The 18,893-nt window shown below is 38.6% G+C and overlaps 1 protein-coding gene across 2 annotated transcripts in view; it reads left to right on the top strand.

Annotated features, from left to right (window-relative positions):
- Positions 1–18,893, top strand: part of WAC (WW domain containing adaptor with coiled-coil) — an 82,561-nt gene that overhangs the window by 45,526 nt on the left and 18,142 nt on the right. The window contains exons 4-7 of one of the 2 annotated variants that reach the window (XM_007470908.1): positions 1,125–1,231; positions 7,453–7,568; positions 8,161–8,273; positions 12,368–12,676. In XM_007470908.1, coding sequence (XP_007470970.1) covers positions 1,125–1,231; positions 7,453–7,568; positions 8,161–8,273; positions 12,368–12,676 — 645 coding nt within the window. The remainder of the gene's footprint in view (positions 1–1,124; positions 1,232–7,452; positions 7,569–8,160; positions 8,274–12,367; positions 12,677–18,893) is intronic. The other variant, XM_007470909.1, reaches the window with a different exon arrangement.

The following is an 18,893-nucleotide window of genomic DNA, read 5'->3' as shown; positions in this document are numbered from 1 at the left end:
CGGGGCAGGCGGGGGCATTCAGGGCACACAGCCTTTGTCATTGCGGTCTGCCGTCTTCGTGGAGGTGGTTGGTGGTGCTTCAGAACAGTTACAGTAGCAACTCAAAGGTCACTCACCACGGATCGCTATAACAAATAGAGTCACGCGAACAAGTTTGAAATACCGTGAGAATTACCAAACTGCGACACAGAGACGCGGGGTGAGCCAGTGCTGTTGGAAAAATGGCGCTGATAGATGTAAGGTTGCCGATTTGTAAGAAACCCAGTAACTGAAGCGCAATAAAGCAAAGCCCAGTAAAACAGAGGTAGGCCTGTAGTTGTTCCTGTTGATTGAAATGTTAATTCTTATTCATTTCTTCTCATAACAGCTCTGGTTCTGGCTGCTCATTAATTTCCAGGACCACTGGGCCATCTAAATTGCTCTTCCCACTTCCAGTTTTTGTTCATTGTCTTGTAGCCTCCACACCACTTGCTAGCTCACTTTTGGGTGTGGGGAGTTGAATTATGTTACCTTGATGCTGAAAAATAAATACATGGAATGAAATTGAAGTACTTACAGTTAGATTTTTGTAGGGGACCTTTTTGTATCATTAGTCAAGTGTGGATATTTATATCTTGGTTTTTCTTAAGACAATAGAAACCATCATCCCTGATGGTCTCTGAGATGTGTAGATTATTCATAAAAGTCATGAATTACTTTTAAGCAGTTTTTAGGAAGAGTTGGTCCTGTAGTGAGGAGGTATGATGCCATCTTCATCATCTTGAAAGCAGGCACCTTCCCTGAAACTTAACTTTTTGAAAACTTCATACTGTTTTAGTTGAAATTTGGCGAAACTTAAAAGAGCAAGTGTGGAAACTATTTAAGAAGTTGAAAAATAGTTGCAAAAACATACTGGATAATTGTGACTTCTAGTTCTCTGTCAGTTGAATTTTTTTGCCTTTTTCTCTATGTATGTTGTGTCTTTATTAGAACTTTTATTTTATAAAATGCTACAAGTTGCTAGAAATGATAAAAATGAGGTTTTGCAATGATGAGTTAGTGATATACAGTGATCTGTAGTATGATAGAAACCAGTGCAAACATCAAATATGACTTATAATTCACTTTGCTTTTTATTTTTTAAGGGACCAGTTACTCTCCCCAAGAAAATTCACACAACCACAGTGCTCTTCATAGTTCAAATTCACATTCTTCTAATCCAAGCAGTAATCCAAGCAAAACTTCAGATGCAGTAAGTATATAAACATGCCCAATTCTGTGTTTTTGGAATATATTGCAAAAAAAATTGTTTTTAAATCAAAGTTGATCTTTTCTTAACGCACTTGAACTAATGAGCTGGCCTTATTATTTGAACTGAGCGTGGTCCAAATATGCCATCTTGGTATTGTTTCACCAAGAAATAATATTGTTTGCGTTCCTCTATGGAGCAGAATTTACCATTGTGATATTTGAGATACACAGAACTCTAGATTGTGAAACTTGTGGCTTAACTTGAGCTGCTTCTTTTCATAATCTGTAAACTTCTGTTAAAAAAAAATCTATAAATTTATTGAGTGTCTACTTGTATTACATACTCTACAAGACACTAGTGACATAGAGGTCCCTCTCCTGAAAGGCATGAAACCCAGTGAGGAATTGTAGGTATTTCTAAAAATGAAGTAATTGTTAATGGAGTAACTATTACTCAGGTTGAACTTTTTAGAGTCAAGGTTCAAACAAAAGTTTTAATACATTCATTCAAAAATAAGGTTTCAATTTCCCAGGCATATGCTAGGTTGTTGATGTATAGAACTGAGAAAATGTAGCCCATCTTAAAGGAACTTTTGGACCTATGGTGGAGACTGAAAAGTAAACCATTAGAATGATGCATGTTAATGTTGCTGGGGAGCCCTCAAGAGGAGGGCTGCAGCCTGGATGAGGAAGGTGTGCTGGCCAACAGACTGACTGTAACCCATGCAGTGGAAGAGGTTGGAATTTGTGTAGCATGAAAAGGAACAGCACCAACAAAGACGTAGAAGTATGAAATAACACCACATGTTTGCAGAACACGGATTTCAGTGGTGTGGAAGAATGGCAGGGGCTCAGGTTACAGAGAGAAATGGGGCCGGATTACAAAGCATTCTCTGCCTTTCCAGGGAATATGAACTATATGTAAAGGCAGTGGGTAGCTACTAAAGGGTATAATCAGTGAAGTACCATGTTTGCAATTTAAAAAACATGATAGGAAAATACATTATAGGAAGGAAGAACAACTAGAAGACTAGAAGTGTAGGTTGAATCCAGCGGACATTGCCTTTGTTATTCAGGTGATCATCATACCTTAATCGGCATTGAAGACCCTTGGGGTTTATTATTATTTGTCTCTTGTTGAATCAGTGTAGATAGTACATTTCCATAGAAAATTGAGACATCAGTGATTTTCATAAAAATTTTAGAGTAGTTTTTAGGGTCCAATTAGGAAAACAGGACTCATAGCGGTTATTTTAGCATAGAGAATTTCAAATACAGGAAAGGAAAAGGAACATATAGTGATTACCCCTGACGGCTGGGAGCAAAAGGAAGAGGTTGGGGTTATCAGGACCCAGGTGCTCAGAGGAAGAGCCCTGCACAGTTGGTGATGGTACCTCTGTGAGGTACGACGAAGCTGGTTCTGATTCTGGGTTGAGAGCTGGAAAATAGAACCCGCTGCACTGCAAGGTTTCTTCCTCCTGCCTTTCAGCCCTCCTCTAATGCCTGGTATTGGCAGAATCTAAGAGGAAGCCAGCTGGCTAAACAGAATGTAATTGGCGTTATCCCAGCCTTAGCATCACAGAATAGAGAAAGGGTGGTATCGAGACTGAGACAACAGCTTGATGAACCTTCACAGGTGTTATCATCACACTGCTTGTGCCGAATCACTTTCACTAAGACATATACTCAGCATTTTGCAATACGTATCTCTATTTTTGTGAAAAATGGCCCCATTAAATTAAATTAACAGGCTAGCACTAACCTAATGTTTCCTTTATTACTGGCAATTTAGATTTGGTATTTGCTATTAGGACAGAGGCGGGCCATGTGGACATTGTTTTGGTGGAAAAAATTCCTTATTCAGGGAAAACAGTTTCTGATTATTTTGATTTTCAAGAAATGGATTGACATAATGAAATCAGAAAGAATAAATAATGGGCATCAGATAAGTTTGAAAGATCCAAATTCTAAAGGGTGTCGGGGACTGCACTGTGTGAGTGGAAACTGAAGATGGATTAAATGTCATGTGTTTTTAGAATCAGGGTTCCCCTTTCTGTAGATTTCAACTCTAGGTACATAATTAACCTCAAGTAGTGGTCTTATTCACCATAATGTACCCGGGGGAAGGACATTTTTACGAACTATAATTTAATGTTACCTGAGAGCCTGGGTTTTGAACATTTCTGAAGGTTACTTGTAAACTGACTTTGTCCTAAAATCACTTCCAATGGAAGGTTTTTGAGTAGTAAAGTAAAACATAAGGTCACCTTTCATTAATACTTTCATAATGAAAGAAGAGATGAACAGAAGAATATCAGGTAACCCAGGTCAACACATTATTTTAACCCAGGTTAAAATACGGAATGGCTTTTTTTTAAAGTGGGTTTTTATTTTGTGCTTTCTGAGCTTTAAATATGTCTTTGAAAATCAGTAGCAGTATTATTTGGAGTTATGCACACAGATATGTGTTTGGGTGATTTATATTTATCAAGTTAACTGTTGGAAGTCGAGTTGCAGTTACCTTGTTTTTTTAGTATGAAGATATTCACAGGTAGGCCTCGTTGAATTTAAATATGTAGCCTGTTGAACGCCTCCTGCTTCCTAATGTAAATCATGGTAGGATTTACAGACATCATGTAGGCTGCCTTAGATTATGTTATGCATACTCCTGATTTTTTTTAAGAGATCTCTTTATTCAGAAAATCTGTTTATTTAGGAAGAGAAATTTATTTCCCTTTAAAGACATTATAATTGGAATCCTCCCTTAAGTATCGTTTACCAATTTTGATTTGCTGGAGGTGCTTTAAATTCAGTCCTAGGTTACTTTGCATTTATACTCCAGCTCCCCTTGTTATGAATTAAATATCTTCTGTTATCAATTAAATATCTTCTGGAGGTTTTAAGTTGGAGGCTCTTCTTCAGATCTATTCTCTGTAATCAGTCTTGACTGAAGATATTCTACTTAACCATAGAACTCTTAGGACTCCATGAAATTCTTTGTTACAGTGAGTGCCATCTTTGATGTTATTTAATGAACTATTCTTTATTAACAGTGCATAATTAAGTTCCGAGATTAACACTTTATTTTCCATAGTTTAACTTTGAGGAGAAGTGGTGGAACTCTGTATTTTGGAGAGAGTAAATAGGGAGATGCTTTTTTATTTAAGAAGAGAAAAGCAGTGTTGATATAAGTTCTAAAAGACATTTTGAACTGAAGAGTAGACGGGTGCTACAGTAACTACTGAGTGCCATTCTTATAGAGCAGCCATTCCATGCTTTGTAGTCTCAGGGCCTCTGTATTCATGAAAATTGAGAGCTTTTGTTTATGTGGACTCCATCGTGAGTAACCATATTAAAAATTAAAACTGATAAATTTGAAAGATAATTTAAAAATTGTAAAGCTATTACATGTCAACACATGTAATATATTTTTTTGAAAAATAACTTTCTAGTTTTTTGAAAAATAGACATTGAGCATCTCTTTAAATGCCTGAGTAGGGAGAAGAAACATAGAATTTCATAGTTGTTCTCCCTTCAGTCTTTTGTGATATCAGATCTCCCATAAAGCCTCTGAGAAAACTCCCCTGTGCTCTTGTGATGGAATGAGGAGGAAAAAGGTCCCATAAAGCCTCTGAGGAAACTCCCCTGTGCTCCTGTGATGGAATGAGGAGGAAAAAGGTCCCATAAAGCCTCTGAGGAAACTCCCCTGTGCTCCTGTGATGGAATGAGGAGGAAAAAGGTCCCATAAAGCCTCTGAGGAAACTCCCCTGTGCTCCTGTGATGGAATGAGGAGGAAAAAGGCAAAATTACTGAGTAGTAGTTTTGAAACTATTTATGAAAACAGTTGTGATTTTGTGAATGATCTCGGGGTCCCTCAAGGGTTCCTGAGCAGCACTTGGCAACTACAGCAGGCCTCATTTAGAAAACTTGAAATGTTTGCAAAACTTTTGTTTAATTCTTAAGTTTAGATACCTTCTTTTAATCAAGGAACTTGAGAATCTAATATATAACATGATGACTATAGTTGGTGACACTGTATTGTGTGATGGAAATTTGCTAAGAGAGTAGAGCGTCAGTGTTCTAACCAAAAGAAGTGCCTGTTGAGTGAGGTGACGAGACAGACGTGATAATTAACTAGATGAGCAAACCCTTTCCCAGTGAATGTGGGTGTCGAGTCGTTACTGTGTGCGCTTTAAGTGTCTTACAATTTTATTTGTCAGTTATACCTTAGTAAGGCTGAAAAAACTACAACGCGGAGGGGGGGAATTTAACACCTGCTGTTGCACGTCAGCATTTAAAAACATTACCCTGTTACGCAAAGGTTTTTTCCTTAACCTGTTTTTGAGGCTAGAAGTAGGGTGGAGAAGATGGACTTAAGTCGCTGGTACGTGGTTGCGGTGCTTTGCCTGGAGCGCATTCTGTTAAGTAAGACGTCAACTCGTACTAGGCTAGGGATCGGTGAAGCCATGCTCTTCAGGGTTCTGGTCTGTGAACTTCGAACTGTCCTGGAGGTTGTGCCAGAGTGCAAATTAACTGCCGTCAAACACACTGCCTGGCTGAGCGGTGGCAGTGTCTGTCCTGGAAGCGGGCCTTTGGCTCGGGAAGCAGTGTGTCAGCGTGCGCCGTGCCGTGGGCACCTCTTCTCTCCAGACAGGCCACAGCCGGCACAGGCACTGCTGTGAGGGGCGCGGGCTTGGCCCCTCTGCTCCACTCTGCTGGCCTCTGTTCCCCTGCCTCAAATCTCCTTCTGCCTCTCCAGACCAAACTAGTAACCCCACGTGGCCACTTGCCCAGCAAACCAAATCTTCCAGATACATCCGTAGAGGGGCTCAGCTGGCATATACTAATTGAGGTCTAGGGAGTGGTGGGTGGTGGAAAAGAACCTTTTGAATTTGGCCTCTCCTGTGATTGCGTTTCCTGCAGCCTGGCAGAGCCTCCTGGAAGCTCGAGGGCTTGAGAGTTAACTCTCCACTGATCTTTAGAGGTTTGGAAGCACAGGGCTGATTGCCAGCAGCTTCTTGATTTTGAGACACCAGCCTGAGAGCATAATCTGCATCGTTTCTTCAACTGTCCTCAGAATTCTTACGACATTTCCAAAATTGGTATTGACTTAGTGGAAATGATAGATGTCCAGAAACCTGAGTTTTGATCCTTTCTTCTGCCACTGATTACTTTTGTGACCTGTGGACAACTTGTAAGTTCTTTCAGCTTGTTCCTATGTGGTAGATTAAAGAAAGCTGAGTAGGCAGCAGTACATAAGAGTCCCTTTCCTTAAGCTTTAAAATTGTGTCCCCTGCACTGGGGTGAGCCCAGGAGAAGGGGGGGCTGCCAGAGTATAACCTTATTTCATTCTAGCCTCAGAGCTCCTTTGAAAAGAGTTAAATTCATGTACAGGTGTACTTGGGGTTCTACCAGATTTCCTGGAGCTGGTGCAGGCACTTAAACATTACTTTTGTTGAGATTAATTCCATGAGAACTGGGCCTTTCACATATTTCTAACTTCATTATAATTTTACAGTGCCTATGAAATTACTAGCAAGAGACTGTATCTGAGAACTTTCGGAAGACAGACCAGTTTTAGTTATGGGAAAATGAGCAACGCTGCCGACCCTATATACTGTGTGAGACAAGGTTTAGTTAATACTTGACCCATCTCATGGATTTTGAAGTTGAAACAAATCCGTAGCTTTTAATTAGCTTTGTGTTTACATTAAAGTTTTTTTGTGTGTGCTTTTTCCCCACTAAGTAACAGTGAATACAGGCAGGCTGTTCTCTGTCACACTATTTGTGATTACTTCCGTGCCTTAGAGTGTTTAGAACTGATGTACTCTCATGCCATCAGATCAGTCAGTTGAGAGTGGCTTCTCCATGTGACTAGATTTCAGCAATTAAAACTGTGGTAATGGGGGGCTTTGTAATGCTTTTCTGAAGTCACTATGATGTTAGTTTCGTGTCATTCTTCCTGTGCCTAATGAACCTGCTAATCTGTTTAACTTGATATTTTATAGAGTTTTCCATTGTTCCCCTTGAAGGTTTTCATAGACTAGGGTCTCCTAAGATATATATGCAGATAATTACATCTTAGACCTCTTAGATCAGGGGACTTTTGTCTCGAGTCTTTTTCCATATGTATGCCTTGAAAACCATTGACATTCTTGATATTTCATACCAAGTGATTAAATTGTATTAACGTGTTCTAATTTTCTAAAATGTGTTTTTAAGCCTTATGATTCTGCCGATGACTGGTCTGAGCATATTAGCTCCTCTGGGAAAAAATACTACTACAATTGTCGAACAGAAGTTTCACAGTGGGAGAAACCAAAAGAGTGGCTTGAAAGGTATTTGCTCATTTAATTGAACAGTATTTCTCATTGTTGATTCTACCGGCTAACATCTTAGGGTGCTAATCGTTCTGAGTTTAGGTTTCTTAGTGTGATGCTCGTCACTCCTTAACTGCAGTGGTTGGCCCATCGTCTGTGTTTTCCATAATTTCTCTTTACCTTAAAAAGCAAAACCAAAAAAACTAGGACAGACGAGCAGCTGTCCACAAGGGCCTTGTGAACAGTCAGTGTATTTATGTAATTTAAAAATTTATATTAATCTGTTGTCTATCATACATCTTATACATCTTCCCTATAATTTGTATTAGAAAACTTTATCATTCTTGTAGGACAATAATATGTTTCCTTCATATATCTAGAATTATCATTACAGAGTTTTGGTTGTAGGGTTAATGGCATGTAAATAATTGGTATAATATTGCCATCAGTGAGAAACATTAATGTTGTTTGCTATATCCCATGTCCCACACCAGTTGAATGATATTACTGCCTTGTTCTTTTATGTTCCATATACAGCATTTGACCAGAAGTGTTAAAGTAGATTCATTGTATCTCTTGTAATTCTTATGGGTGTATCTTTTATTTTTAGAGAACAGAGACAAAAAGAAGCAAACAAGATGGCAGTTAATAGCTTCCCAAAAGATAGGGATTACAGAAGAGAGGTGATGCAAGCAACAGCCACTAGTGGGTTTGCCAGTGGAAGTAAGTATTAATTTCTTTCTTTGAACCAGTATAATGTTTGATTCATTCCTATAGTTTGTTTACTTTACAGATTTATGTGCATAGCCGTTTATATAGGTAAACTAAAAGAAATAGAAACATAAAAGGTTTTCTGTGTTGGGTCTGTCCTCGTAACGTGCATCGTTTTGTTCTTGAAACGGTGCACGTGGAGGTGTCCATCACTACCCGTGATGGCTCTAATGCCGTTGAGTTGGTGAAGAAGTAAGATTTCATGCTGTGGATTGACAAGAGACCCCACCCCCATTTACACTGGTCACTGAGAGACCCGCTGGGTTTCAGTCCAGTAACTGAACGATAGCCGCACACAGAGAGTGACATGAAGTGCCTGTCTTCGTCTGTGTTATCAGCGAGAAGCTTGTTCATCCTTGTATATGGAAATGGGTTTCACCACGAGCGTAGATCTGTGTGCCGTCTCCATACTATGGGCACCTTCAGGTTCTTTTGAGGTCAGATTTTGTCTGAGTTGGACAATATGGGTAACATACATTTATTTTTAAGTTCAAATAAAATTTGAATTTGAAGATTTTACTAAATATATTCTATTCCCAGTGCCTTGTCTTGCCCAGAATAAAATTTAAATGCCACATAGAATTCTTAGGCTCTTCATCAAATTTGAAGTTTTGAGAATTTTTAGATGTGTTTTGGGAATTCTTAGACTTAAGCGTTTGCATTCTCCTTCTGTAACTCAAGACAAAAAGTAGGGTTATATTTGGTCCCAGTGGGGGATATTGAATTTTTGATGGGAGAAATTACTTAAGATGAAACAAATAATGTAGTTCTGTAAGGGCTGAATGTTTAAAAGTATGTTCCCTGGAACATTTAACTTTTTATATTAGTGAAATAGTACTTAATTCTTAGAAAATAACAATGGTTTAAAGCACTGAAGTTAGGGAATTTAAGAATATTGTATATTGAGACAGAAGACCTGGGTTGTAATCCCATTTCACTTAGTATCTTAAGTAACTGTGACTTTCTGGCAAATAACTAAAAATGAGAGGTTTTCCTTTTTTCCAGGCTAAAAAAAATATAGTGCCCAGCTTGTGGTCCTCCTGAACAAATTGTGGGCATCCAGGAAGACTCGCTAGATGAGTGTAAAAATAACGTTTTTTAGTTACTGGACCAGGCCTCTCCACCTAGTGGCTGATGGTTCCCAGAGAAGAAAAGATCACAGCCTAGTATGTTTGTTCTTTCCAAAATTACCTAGTCACTCATCCTCTCTTGGGGTAATTAGAGGTCTGATAGAAAAGTTGGTGGAAGTGAAAATAGTACTTTTGGCTGCTTAATAAAAATCTTTAAGGAAATAAAATCAGAATTGTGGTTTCAAATTATCTGTGTGCATCTTTTCTTTCAAAAGGGAAATCATTGTTTTCTTCTTTATGGTTTCAGAAGTTAGGCATGTTTGTTATTAAAAGTAGAGAGAGGGAAAGTATTTTAATCTCATGATTCAGGAACGCTTGGAGACAGACACTTTTTTCTAGCTGTATGTGAAAGTATATAAAAACTACATATGCATGTATTTTACACCAAAAATAGGATTGTATGTTACTGTTCTTAACCTGTTTCTTCTGTTCAGTAATGTTTCAAGGATATGGAACTTCCCTGGCGATCCAGTGGTTAAGACTCTTGTGCTTCTACTGCACGGAGCGCGGGTTCGATCCCTGGTTGAGGAACTAAGATCCCGCGTGCCGCGCGGCGCGGCCAAAAAAAATTAAGAAAAAAATGTTTTCCAAGGATTTGTTTCCTTTTGCCATTTTATAGTTCAGCGTATGTTAACTGCATGGTGTTCCGGTTTTGGACGTGCCCCCATTCATAAATAATCCTCTCTCTGTGGATACCCTCATGGTTTTCAGCTTCTTCCTGCAGTAAACAATGCTGTTGTTCGTATTTCTGCCCACTTCCCTGATTACTTCCTTAGCTAAATTCCTAGAAGTGCAGATGAGGAGTCGGTGGGTCTTTGTGCTGAAATGGACTCCTTTATCACACTTCTTGAGTTTTAAGTAATGTTTGAGAAAGGGCTGCAGCTGTATTGCTGCTACTTTTTTTAATTGGTCAACTGACTGTACTTGGTGTGATGGTAATAATGGTCCCTAGGCACTGAAGTGCTTGACTTTGTCTATCCAGAAAATGCTGGCAGAGTCTCCCATATGTCTGGTACGTTGGTGTTCATGTAGGGTAGGGCCTAAAGCTCTGTTGTCCCCAACAGCCAGCTAAAGAGGTGTGCGTGTGGTGGAGGGGACAGGGAGGGTTGGGAACATTTCATACGTAAAGAGGTAAAGGTAGGAAAAAAGATTCTTAAAGAGCGTTTTTGTGTTTCGGGAGTTTTGGCAATGTAGCAAATAATATCCACAGTTTGACAGTGAAGTTGTAGGGGTAAAATTTTAAATTTGGTATTACTGCTGCTGTAATTGTACTGGCGTAGTTGTATTGTTGATTATTTTTATTACCTTTAATCGGTGCCTCACAGACTGATTGCTCTGTGGTTAGAGAAACTTTAACTTGGGTTCTTCAGCAGTGGCACGGATGGCGCTTGGGGTCAGGGAATGCGTATGGATTCTGTCCTGTGTTGTAGGATGTAGAGCGTTACACCTGGCCTCTCCGTGCCAGCTCCAGTAGCACAGCTCTCCTCGCCCAGGGGTGGCACCCAGAAGTGTCTGCAGATGTCTGCTGAGTGTTCTTGTCGTGGGGCTGTGCAGATGGTCTCTGCTGAACTGCGTCGTGTCTCGAGCTGGGAGCAGGAGAAAGCTGTTGGCGCCATAGCGCCCTCATGTGCTGTATGCTCTGCAGTGTCTCTGCTGCAGGTGTGCGTTGACAACTTGAAAACTGCTTTGCGGTTTAAGCCTACTTCCTTCTTTGTGCTGTCATGCTCTCTAGACTTGGAGGAACCATGAACTGGAAAAACTGACACAGTATTCAACAGGGAGGGCATCCTTCGGTAATATCATTACATATCATGTGCTTGAATCTTAAGGTGTTTTTCTCCTTGGAAGTTGCTTTAATCCTTCAGTTACTGATGAGACTATTGTAATTTAGGCTGGAGGTTTTTTTGACAAATACAAATTTTGTTACTGTGATTGTTGAAATTTTCCTTCTTTTGTACTCTTTTTGCGGAAGCAGAAGTACTTTTGAGTTTAAAATATTTTTGTGGCTTTAAATTGGAAGAGGATCTGTTTTTAACAAGACTGATAATACCAAGTGTATTTTTCTGACTTTGCTGCAGATGTAGGGCTCCTGTTGTCAGATAGCATTATCTATAACTTGATTTTATAACTAACTCTGGTATTTGTTAGCATCATTAAAAATATGAATTGATTTACTTACCGAATGCAGAGTTCTTTATAAAATTCAGCCATCCCAAAATGAGGTCATCTAAGCCCTAGTACCAGCTACTTTAGAGCCCACTAATTAGCCACTTCAGTATTCAGAAAAATCAGGCTAACAACAAAGTAGTATTCCTTTGTAGTTGAACCACTGTGGATAATTCAGTCAACTATTAGAACCAAGATGCATATTTTAAAAGAATGGACCGATTACCTTTTCTATTTTTAAAATATTTTTTTTATTTGAGTAAAAAATGTTTTACCTCTCCATACATTTTGATCTTTTAAAACATCAATGTTTTGATGTTTTAAACAAAACAGCTCATGTTTTGTTTGAGCTTATGGTGTGGCTCTAAAGAGTCCCCAAACTAGCAGCCCGCTTGAAATCTCAGCATAGATGAAGCACTTACAGTTGAGCTAAAATTCCTCTTCCAGTATTTGAATATCTATATGCTAGTGGTAAAACTGCAGACGCTAACTGGGCTCGCAGTTTTATAGAAAGATGTTAAATACAAGTATGTTGCTAAATTAGCTGATGGTAAAGACAGGATTCTAACGTAATCTTTTTTCTTCCCCTTCCGTCATTTCCAACATCTCTTTTTCCGAACTCTGAACTAAAGTGGAAGACAAGCATTCCAGTGATGCCAGTAGTTGGCTCCCACAGAATATTTTGTCTCAGACAAGCAGACACAATGACAGAGACTACAGACTGCCAAAAGCAGAGACTCACAACTAAAGTGGAAGACAAGCATTCCAGTGATGCCAGTAGTTTGCTCCCACAGAATATTTTGTCTCAGACAAGCAGACACAATGACAGAGACTACAGACTGCCAAGAGCAGAGACTCACAGTAGTTCTACGCCAGTACAGCACCCCATCAAACCAGTGGTTCATCCAACTGCTGCCCCAAGCACTGTTCCTTCTAGTCCATTTACGCTACAGTCTGATCACCAGCCAAAGAAATCATTTGATGCTAATGGAGCATCTACTTTATCAAAACTGCCTACACCCACATCTTCTGTCCCTGCACAGAAAACAGAGAGAAAAGGTATGCCATTATTACTAGATGCTGCACGTTGAACTATAGTTTCTTGAGTTTCTGATTATATTACATTATTTCCGTTAGCTTAAATAAGACGCTTAATTATGAATTCTTTTAAAAAGTCTTCTAGAATGTTACTGCATAGATTTAGATCTAGAGTTAGCCATATTTAGCTTTTTTCTTTTTAATTATGAAGCCTCAGAACTGTTTTTTGCCTTTGACACTTTGAAGTCAAGTGCTTAATTTATAACAGTTAGTAATGGATAAAATAACTTTTTACAGCTAAATGACTGTCCCATCATACTTGTATAAAGTAATTTTTGGTTTTTGTGATAATTGTCTTCATGATATAGTTTAGAAATTGTCTCAATTTTCTATTAAAATTTAATATGAATAGAGACATTTAAAAACTTGTCATTTCCACATACATGCAACTATTGGTTTCAGTTTGTGAATTAGAAAACTGAGTTGTGGGCCATAAGATAAGGAGTCTTAATGTCTGAATTATGAGTTAAGTCTGAAGAGTAGAAGTTGAACTTTGCAACCCAAGTTGTGTTTATCCGACTCGGTGCTAGTAACCATAGAAGGTTCAGAAAAACTGTGGCAACCACCACTTGGGGGGCGATGCATAATGGAAGAAGCAGGGTGATGGGATAAGCCTATTTCATAGACCAGCCACAGTCCCAGACTTAACCCAGTTTTAAGGAACTAAGGAAATTTGAAAAGCATTAAGTAAATAAATCACCTTGGGTAGACCCCTTAGCAGATGAATTAGCAGATTAGCATCAGTAAATGTTGAGGAATTTTTATGTCCTTTGGGTTTAGAAGATGCTATGTGGACCTAATGAGTCTTTAAGCTTTTACTCTATTGTCTGACTCATTATTTCACACTGATTTGATGTGTTGACAAAGGATTTAAGTAATTGGGTTTCTTTTGCTTCTAGTTTGCTTTTATGTATGTTGTTTGAATTTCCCCTGTAGCAGTTGTCACACATTACGAAACATACTTTCATCATAGAGTGCGTCATACATAAACAGGTTATTCCAGATGTTGTCAGATTCCCCAAAGATGGCTTTTAACCAAAATTCATAGGTACAAGTCACATCTGCCCTGATGCAGAATTAAATTTACAGAAGAGAATTCCTGAGAGAGAAAATCTGAATTAATGTCTTAATTGTTAGTGTAGTAATACTTTCTAAAGGATGTTTTGGTTTTTCAGTTTTGCCGGTTTTAGTTTGGTTACAGAAAAAGTTTATTTAAAAAACATTTCTCAGTTTGAAGAAACAACCTTTGGCCTTCAGAAGGATCTTTGGTCTTTCTCCCCTTTTACCTGTTGTTAAGCTCTTACCTCCTTTTTGGAGTGTTTTTCTTCCCTGACTTCTGGGACGCCGCGCTCGTCAGCTTCCTGCCCTCTCCTCTTCTTGCTCCTGAAATAGCAACAGAGCTCAGTCTTCACTGTGGTTCTTTTTTTTTTTTTTTGCGGTACGCGGACCTCTCACTGCTGTGGCCTCTCCCATTGCGGAGCACAGACTCCAGACGCTCAGGCTCAGCGGCCATGGCTCACGGGCCCAGCCGCTCCGCCCGGACCGGGGCACAAACCCGTGTCCCCTGTCCCCTGCATCGGCAGGCGGACTCCCAACCACTGCGCCACCAGGGAAGCCCTTGTTCTTTTTTCCTGCCCAACATGTCCTCTTTTGCTGGGTAGCAATTCTCGTGACTACCTTGTCTACATAAGTGACTCCCAGATCTTTATTTCTAACTCACACACGTCTGCTTCCTTCTCCAAGCAGTTGGTATTTGTTAACATCTCCCCAGAATATAGTGTGTCCCAAATTCCTCCCTTTTCCCACAGTTTTTAGGTTCTCAGTGACAACACTATCCTCCCAACCATTCCATGTTCTTCAACATTCTTGCCCATTCATCCATCAACAAATCTTGGATTCTTCCTCCTGTGTCTTATTGGTGTGTATTGTTTCTCTCTCGTTATTGCCATTTTGCCATTATTGAGCCTCAGGTCATTGCTCTTGAAATAATCTTCTGATAACTGCCGTGCTTCCTTCTACCCAGTCTGTCCACTTACAGTGACATCATTATAAAATTTAGATTGGATTATGTTATTTCCTTAAAATTTTCTAATGGTTTTATCCAAAGGAAAAGTGCATACTTCTCAGTAAGATGATAGCAAGTCCTTGACAGTCTGGTTGCAGCCTGTCTTACTAGCTTGATCTCCAGTATTTCACTCTTAAACATTCCCTGTATAATTCATCTGCTGCAAACTTGTACAGAGTTTTTTAGATCGTGTTATGCTCTTTCATGTTTTGATCCTTTGCTGAAAAGGACGTATTCTTCCCTCCATTTCCATTCTGTTGGACTCAGTTCCTTCTCTAAGGGCCAGCGGTGGTGTCCTTGGGTTCTCAGTGTCAGTTAACCTCTCAAACACTTTGTTTTTCTGTTACTGCACTCACCACTTTATGATTTTAGTTCCTTCAATTAGACTATCCTGTGTAGGGTCAGATGTTATAATTTATTGCATTTTGTACTTTTTTCACTCCCTAACCTCTCCCTCGAAGCTTCAAGCACCATTCCTGACAAACTTAACGTAATTGATTAACTGTGTACCAGGTTTGGTGCTAAGTGTTTTGTACATATTTTAGGTTATTCCTTAAAACGACATTGTGAGGGAAAGAACTGTCTTCTTAGATATGAAGAGCCTGCACATTGCTGAAGTTTAAACATATGGTGTAAGAGGCTGCTTCTCCAAAATCCATGTTCTTTCCATAAAACTGTGCGTAATGAAAGACATCACCAGTCTATATTAGTTTGGACTCCAGTAATTCAAAACTCCTCACAAATCTTAGGTGATTCATGTTTAAATTCTACAAAGTGTGTTTGCTGATCACAAACTTACTTTAAACTTACAGGAAGAAACTTGCTTACCTTGGAATTGCCTAGGTGTATAGGGAAAATAGTACAGTCTTACCAAGTATTTCCCCTTGCATGTGAATTGAAGACAGTACTATTTCCTTAAATAAATTGTATAACAATTTGGATCTTTGCAGATTGTTTTCCAGTTAGTCTAAGTTTATGAAAGGTCCATTAATTTGCGGTATAATTTTTTCCTCAGTGCAGACACATCCATGTTATTTAAGTTAAGCTTCCTATTGACTGTTCTCATCAACATAGTGATTTCCTTGTGTGGATTTTTCTTAACAAATAATTTATATTAAGAGGTTGATGGTTCAAATAAGATAGGTCTCTTGGTCTTAAGTGCTAATAGTATAGCTAAACTGTATTTAAGGATGACAGCAATAGAATGCTCTAATAAATATCAGAAGAGCAGGAACTTTGTCCTAACCACTGCTGTATCCTTAGTACTTGACAGGTAATAGGCAGTCAGTTCAGTATTTGTGGTATATGGATAAATAACTGAAAGAATGGTAATCCATGTGTTGAGAGTTGGGGAAGCACCTACATTGGTCATGGTTTAAAAAATATATTTGGATAAAAGAAGAGTGTTATATGTGTTGTGCGTCTAGTTAAAGAAATAGACTTAGATCTGTTTAATGCCGGTGTGTCTTTCGATAAAAAGAACCTTAGATAAATCAGTCTGTGCTTGCTTGAGGGACAGAAGTGTGGAGGAGCTGTGAAGCTCTTCAGTTCTGCAGAGAATAATCCTAGTGTTAGGTAGGGTGAAACAAGGGCATCAGGTACCTCATTTTAGATTTATATCTATTTCTTATGGTAACATTTGAACATCTCTTGGCAAGACTCCTTTATTGGACAGCCATATAACAAAGTACAGAGAAACTCTGATGTGCTTAAAAAAAAAAAAGTCTAAAACTGAATTTTATAGGCTGGCAACCCATTGACCATTCTAAACTGGTCCTGACCCCAGCCTCTTTTCCAAATTTGTGAAATGACAAAATAGGCAGGAGACGTGGGTCCTTGTTTTTTGATTTCGCCAAATAAGTGCCAGGGTCAGAAGAGTTTAATGACTTTTAAGTTTCTTATTTAATAATTTGGAGTTACGGTTTATTAACACAGATAAGTTTGAAAAGTAAACAGAGCAGCCACAGAAGCAGACCTATTCAGTGACCTCTCAAGGCAGCTCTCAGAAAATTAGCCTGTCTAAAGAGTCACAGTTACATGCTGTTCTGTAGTCTTAATCTAATGGAAGGGGATTAGTCGTTCTTTAACGTGAGACGTGAGTTAGTCACTTGCAATAAACTTCCTTTAGGTGTTTGATGATACTTGTAGACTGGGTGAAGTTAAAATGAACCTGAAGACTTGTCCCAGTGTGTTAACAGCAGTAAAATCCTTTGTAGCCCACATAGGAGGCCACAGCTGGCTGCAAGTGGTACGCATTTAGCCCGTCCTTGCTTTGCTTTAAACTACTTTTTAAACTACGTTTAGGATTACTGAATGTTCATGTAAAATGAGACCAATTGGCCATAGAAGTACTTAAGTATTTGTTGAATAACTGAGGACGTCAACCCAAGGGTTGGTGTTAGTCTGATTTAGTAAGTTTCACTAAAATTACATTATGTAATAAAGATGGCATTTTGAGCAGTGGGGCAGGGGAATACCTGTGATGAAAGAATGTTAGAAAATACTGTTTATAACTTGAGGGGCAAGGAAGACCTTTTAAATGAGGACCCAAAACACATTTGCCTTAAAAAGTTGGTAAATTTGGCTACATAAGACATTTAAAACTTCTCTGTGACAGAGATACAATAAACAAAGGTTGAAAAAAAAATACAAAGTTGGGAGAAAATATTTTCAACAAATATGAATAACAGTACATTAAGGCTACATTAAGAATTCATCAAAGCAGTATGAAAAACAACAATCCAGTAGAAAAATGAGCAAAGTATATGAACAGAAGAGGAATTTTAAATTGCCAGTCTTGCTTTACAACAGTTAGAAAAATTAGCTCAAAATGGAACAAGGACCTTAACTTAGGAGCTAAAAACTATAAAACTGTAAGAAAGCAAGGGAAAATCTTTATGACACAGGATTTGATAGTGATTTCTTGGATATGACACCAAAAGCATTGGCAACAGAAGAAAAAAATAGATACATTGGACCTCATCAAAATGAAAAACCTTTGTGCATCAAAGGACACTCTAGAGTGAAAAGACTGAACCCATGGAATGGGAGGAAATATTTATAAGTCATGTCTGCATAAGGGATTAATAGCCAGAATATATGAATACAAAGTCCTGGAACTCAACAATAAAATGAAACAGCTCAGTCCAAAAATGGGCAACGGAGTTGATGCAACATTTTTCCAAAGAACATAGTCTAATGGCCAGTAAGCACATAAAAAGTGTTCAGCATCATTGGTCAACAGGGACAGAAAATCAAACCACAGTGAAATATCACTTCACACCCATTAGGATGACTACTGTATATATATTAAAAAAAAACAATAGAAGACAACAAGTGTTTTTGAGGCCGTGGAGATTGAAACCCTTGTGTATTGCTGGTTGGAATGTAAAATAACACGGCTGCTATGGAATACAGTTTGGCAGTTCCTCAAAAAGTGAAACATAAAACTACCATAGGATCCAGTGATTCCATGCCTAAGTATGTAATCAAAAGAATTGAAAACCAAGGAATCAAACGGGTATTTATACACGAGTGTTCGCAGTAGCACTATTCACAACAGCCAAATGGTGGAAACAACCCTAGTGTCCACCAGCAGATAAAGGATAAACAAAATGTGATGTATACATATGTGTGTGTGTGTGTGTATGTGTATATACACACACACACACACACACATATACACACACATGCAGTATTACTCAGCCTTAGAAAGGAGTGAAATTACGATAAATGCTGCAACATGGATGAACTGTGAAAACCTTATGCTAAGTGACACAAAAGGACAAGTATTGTGTGATTCCACTTATGGGGTACCTCGAATGGGCAAATTCATAGAGAGACAAACTAGAATAGTGCTCAACTTTGGTCTTGTGAGATGGGGAGCTATAGTTTAACTGGGTAGAAAGTTTCTGTTTGGAAAGATGAAAAAGTTCTGGCGGTGAATTGTGGTGATGGTTGCATGACAGTGTGAATGTACTTAATGCTAATGAATTGTAAACCCAGAAATGGTTAAAATGGTAAATTGTATGTTGTATATTTTACCAGCATAAAAGAATTCAAGAGAAAGTTTACCAATACAGTATTGGAAATTAAAACGAGATTTTCACTCTT

This window comes from Lipotes vexillifer, unplaced genomic scaffold (genome assembly GCF_000442215.2).
Source record: "Lipotes vexillifer unplaced genomic scaffold, Lipotes_vexillifer_v1.1 scaffold439, whole genome shotgun sequence".
NCBI classification, from domain to species: domain Eukaryota; kingdom Metazoa; phylum Chordata; class Mammalia; order Artiodactyla; family Lipotidae; genus Lipotes; species Lipotes vexillifer.
The sequence above is the reverse complement of the archived record's forward strand: the minus strand, read 5'-3'. Positions and strand labels throughout refer to the sequence as shown.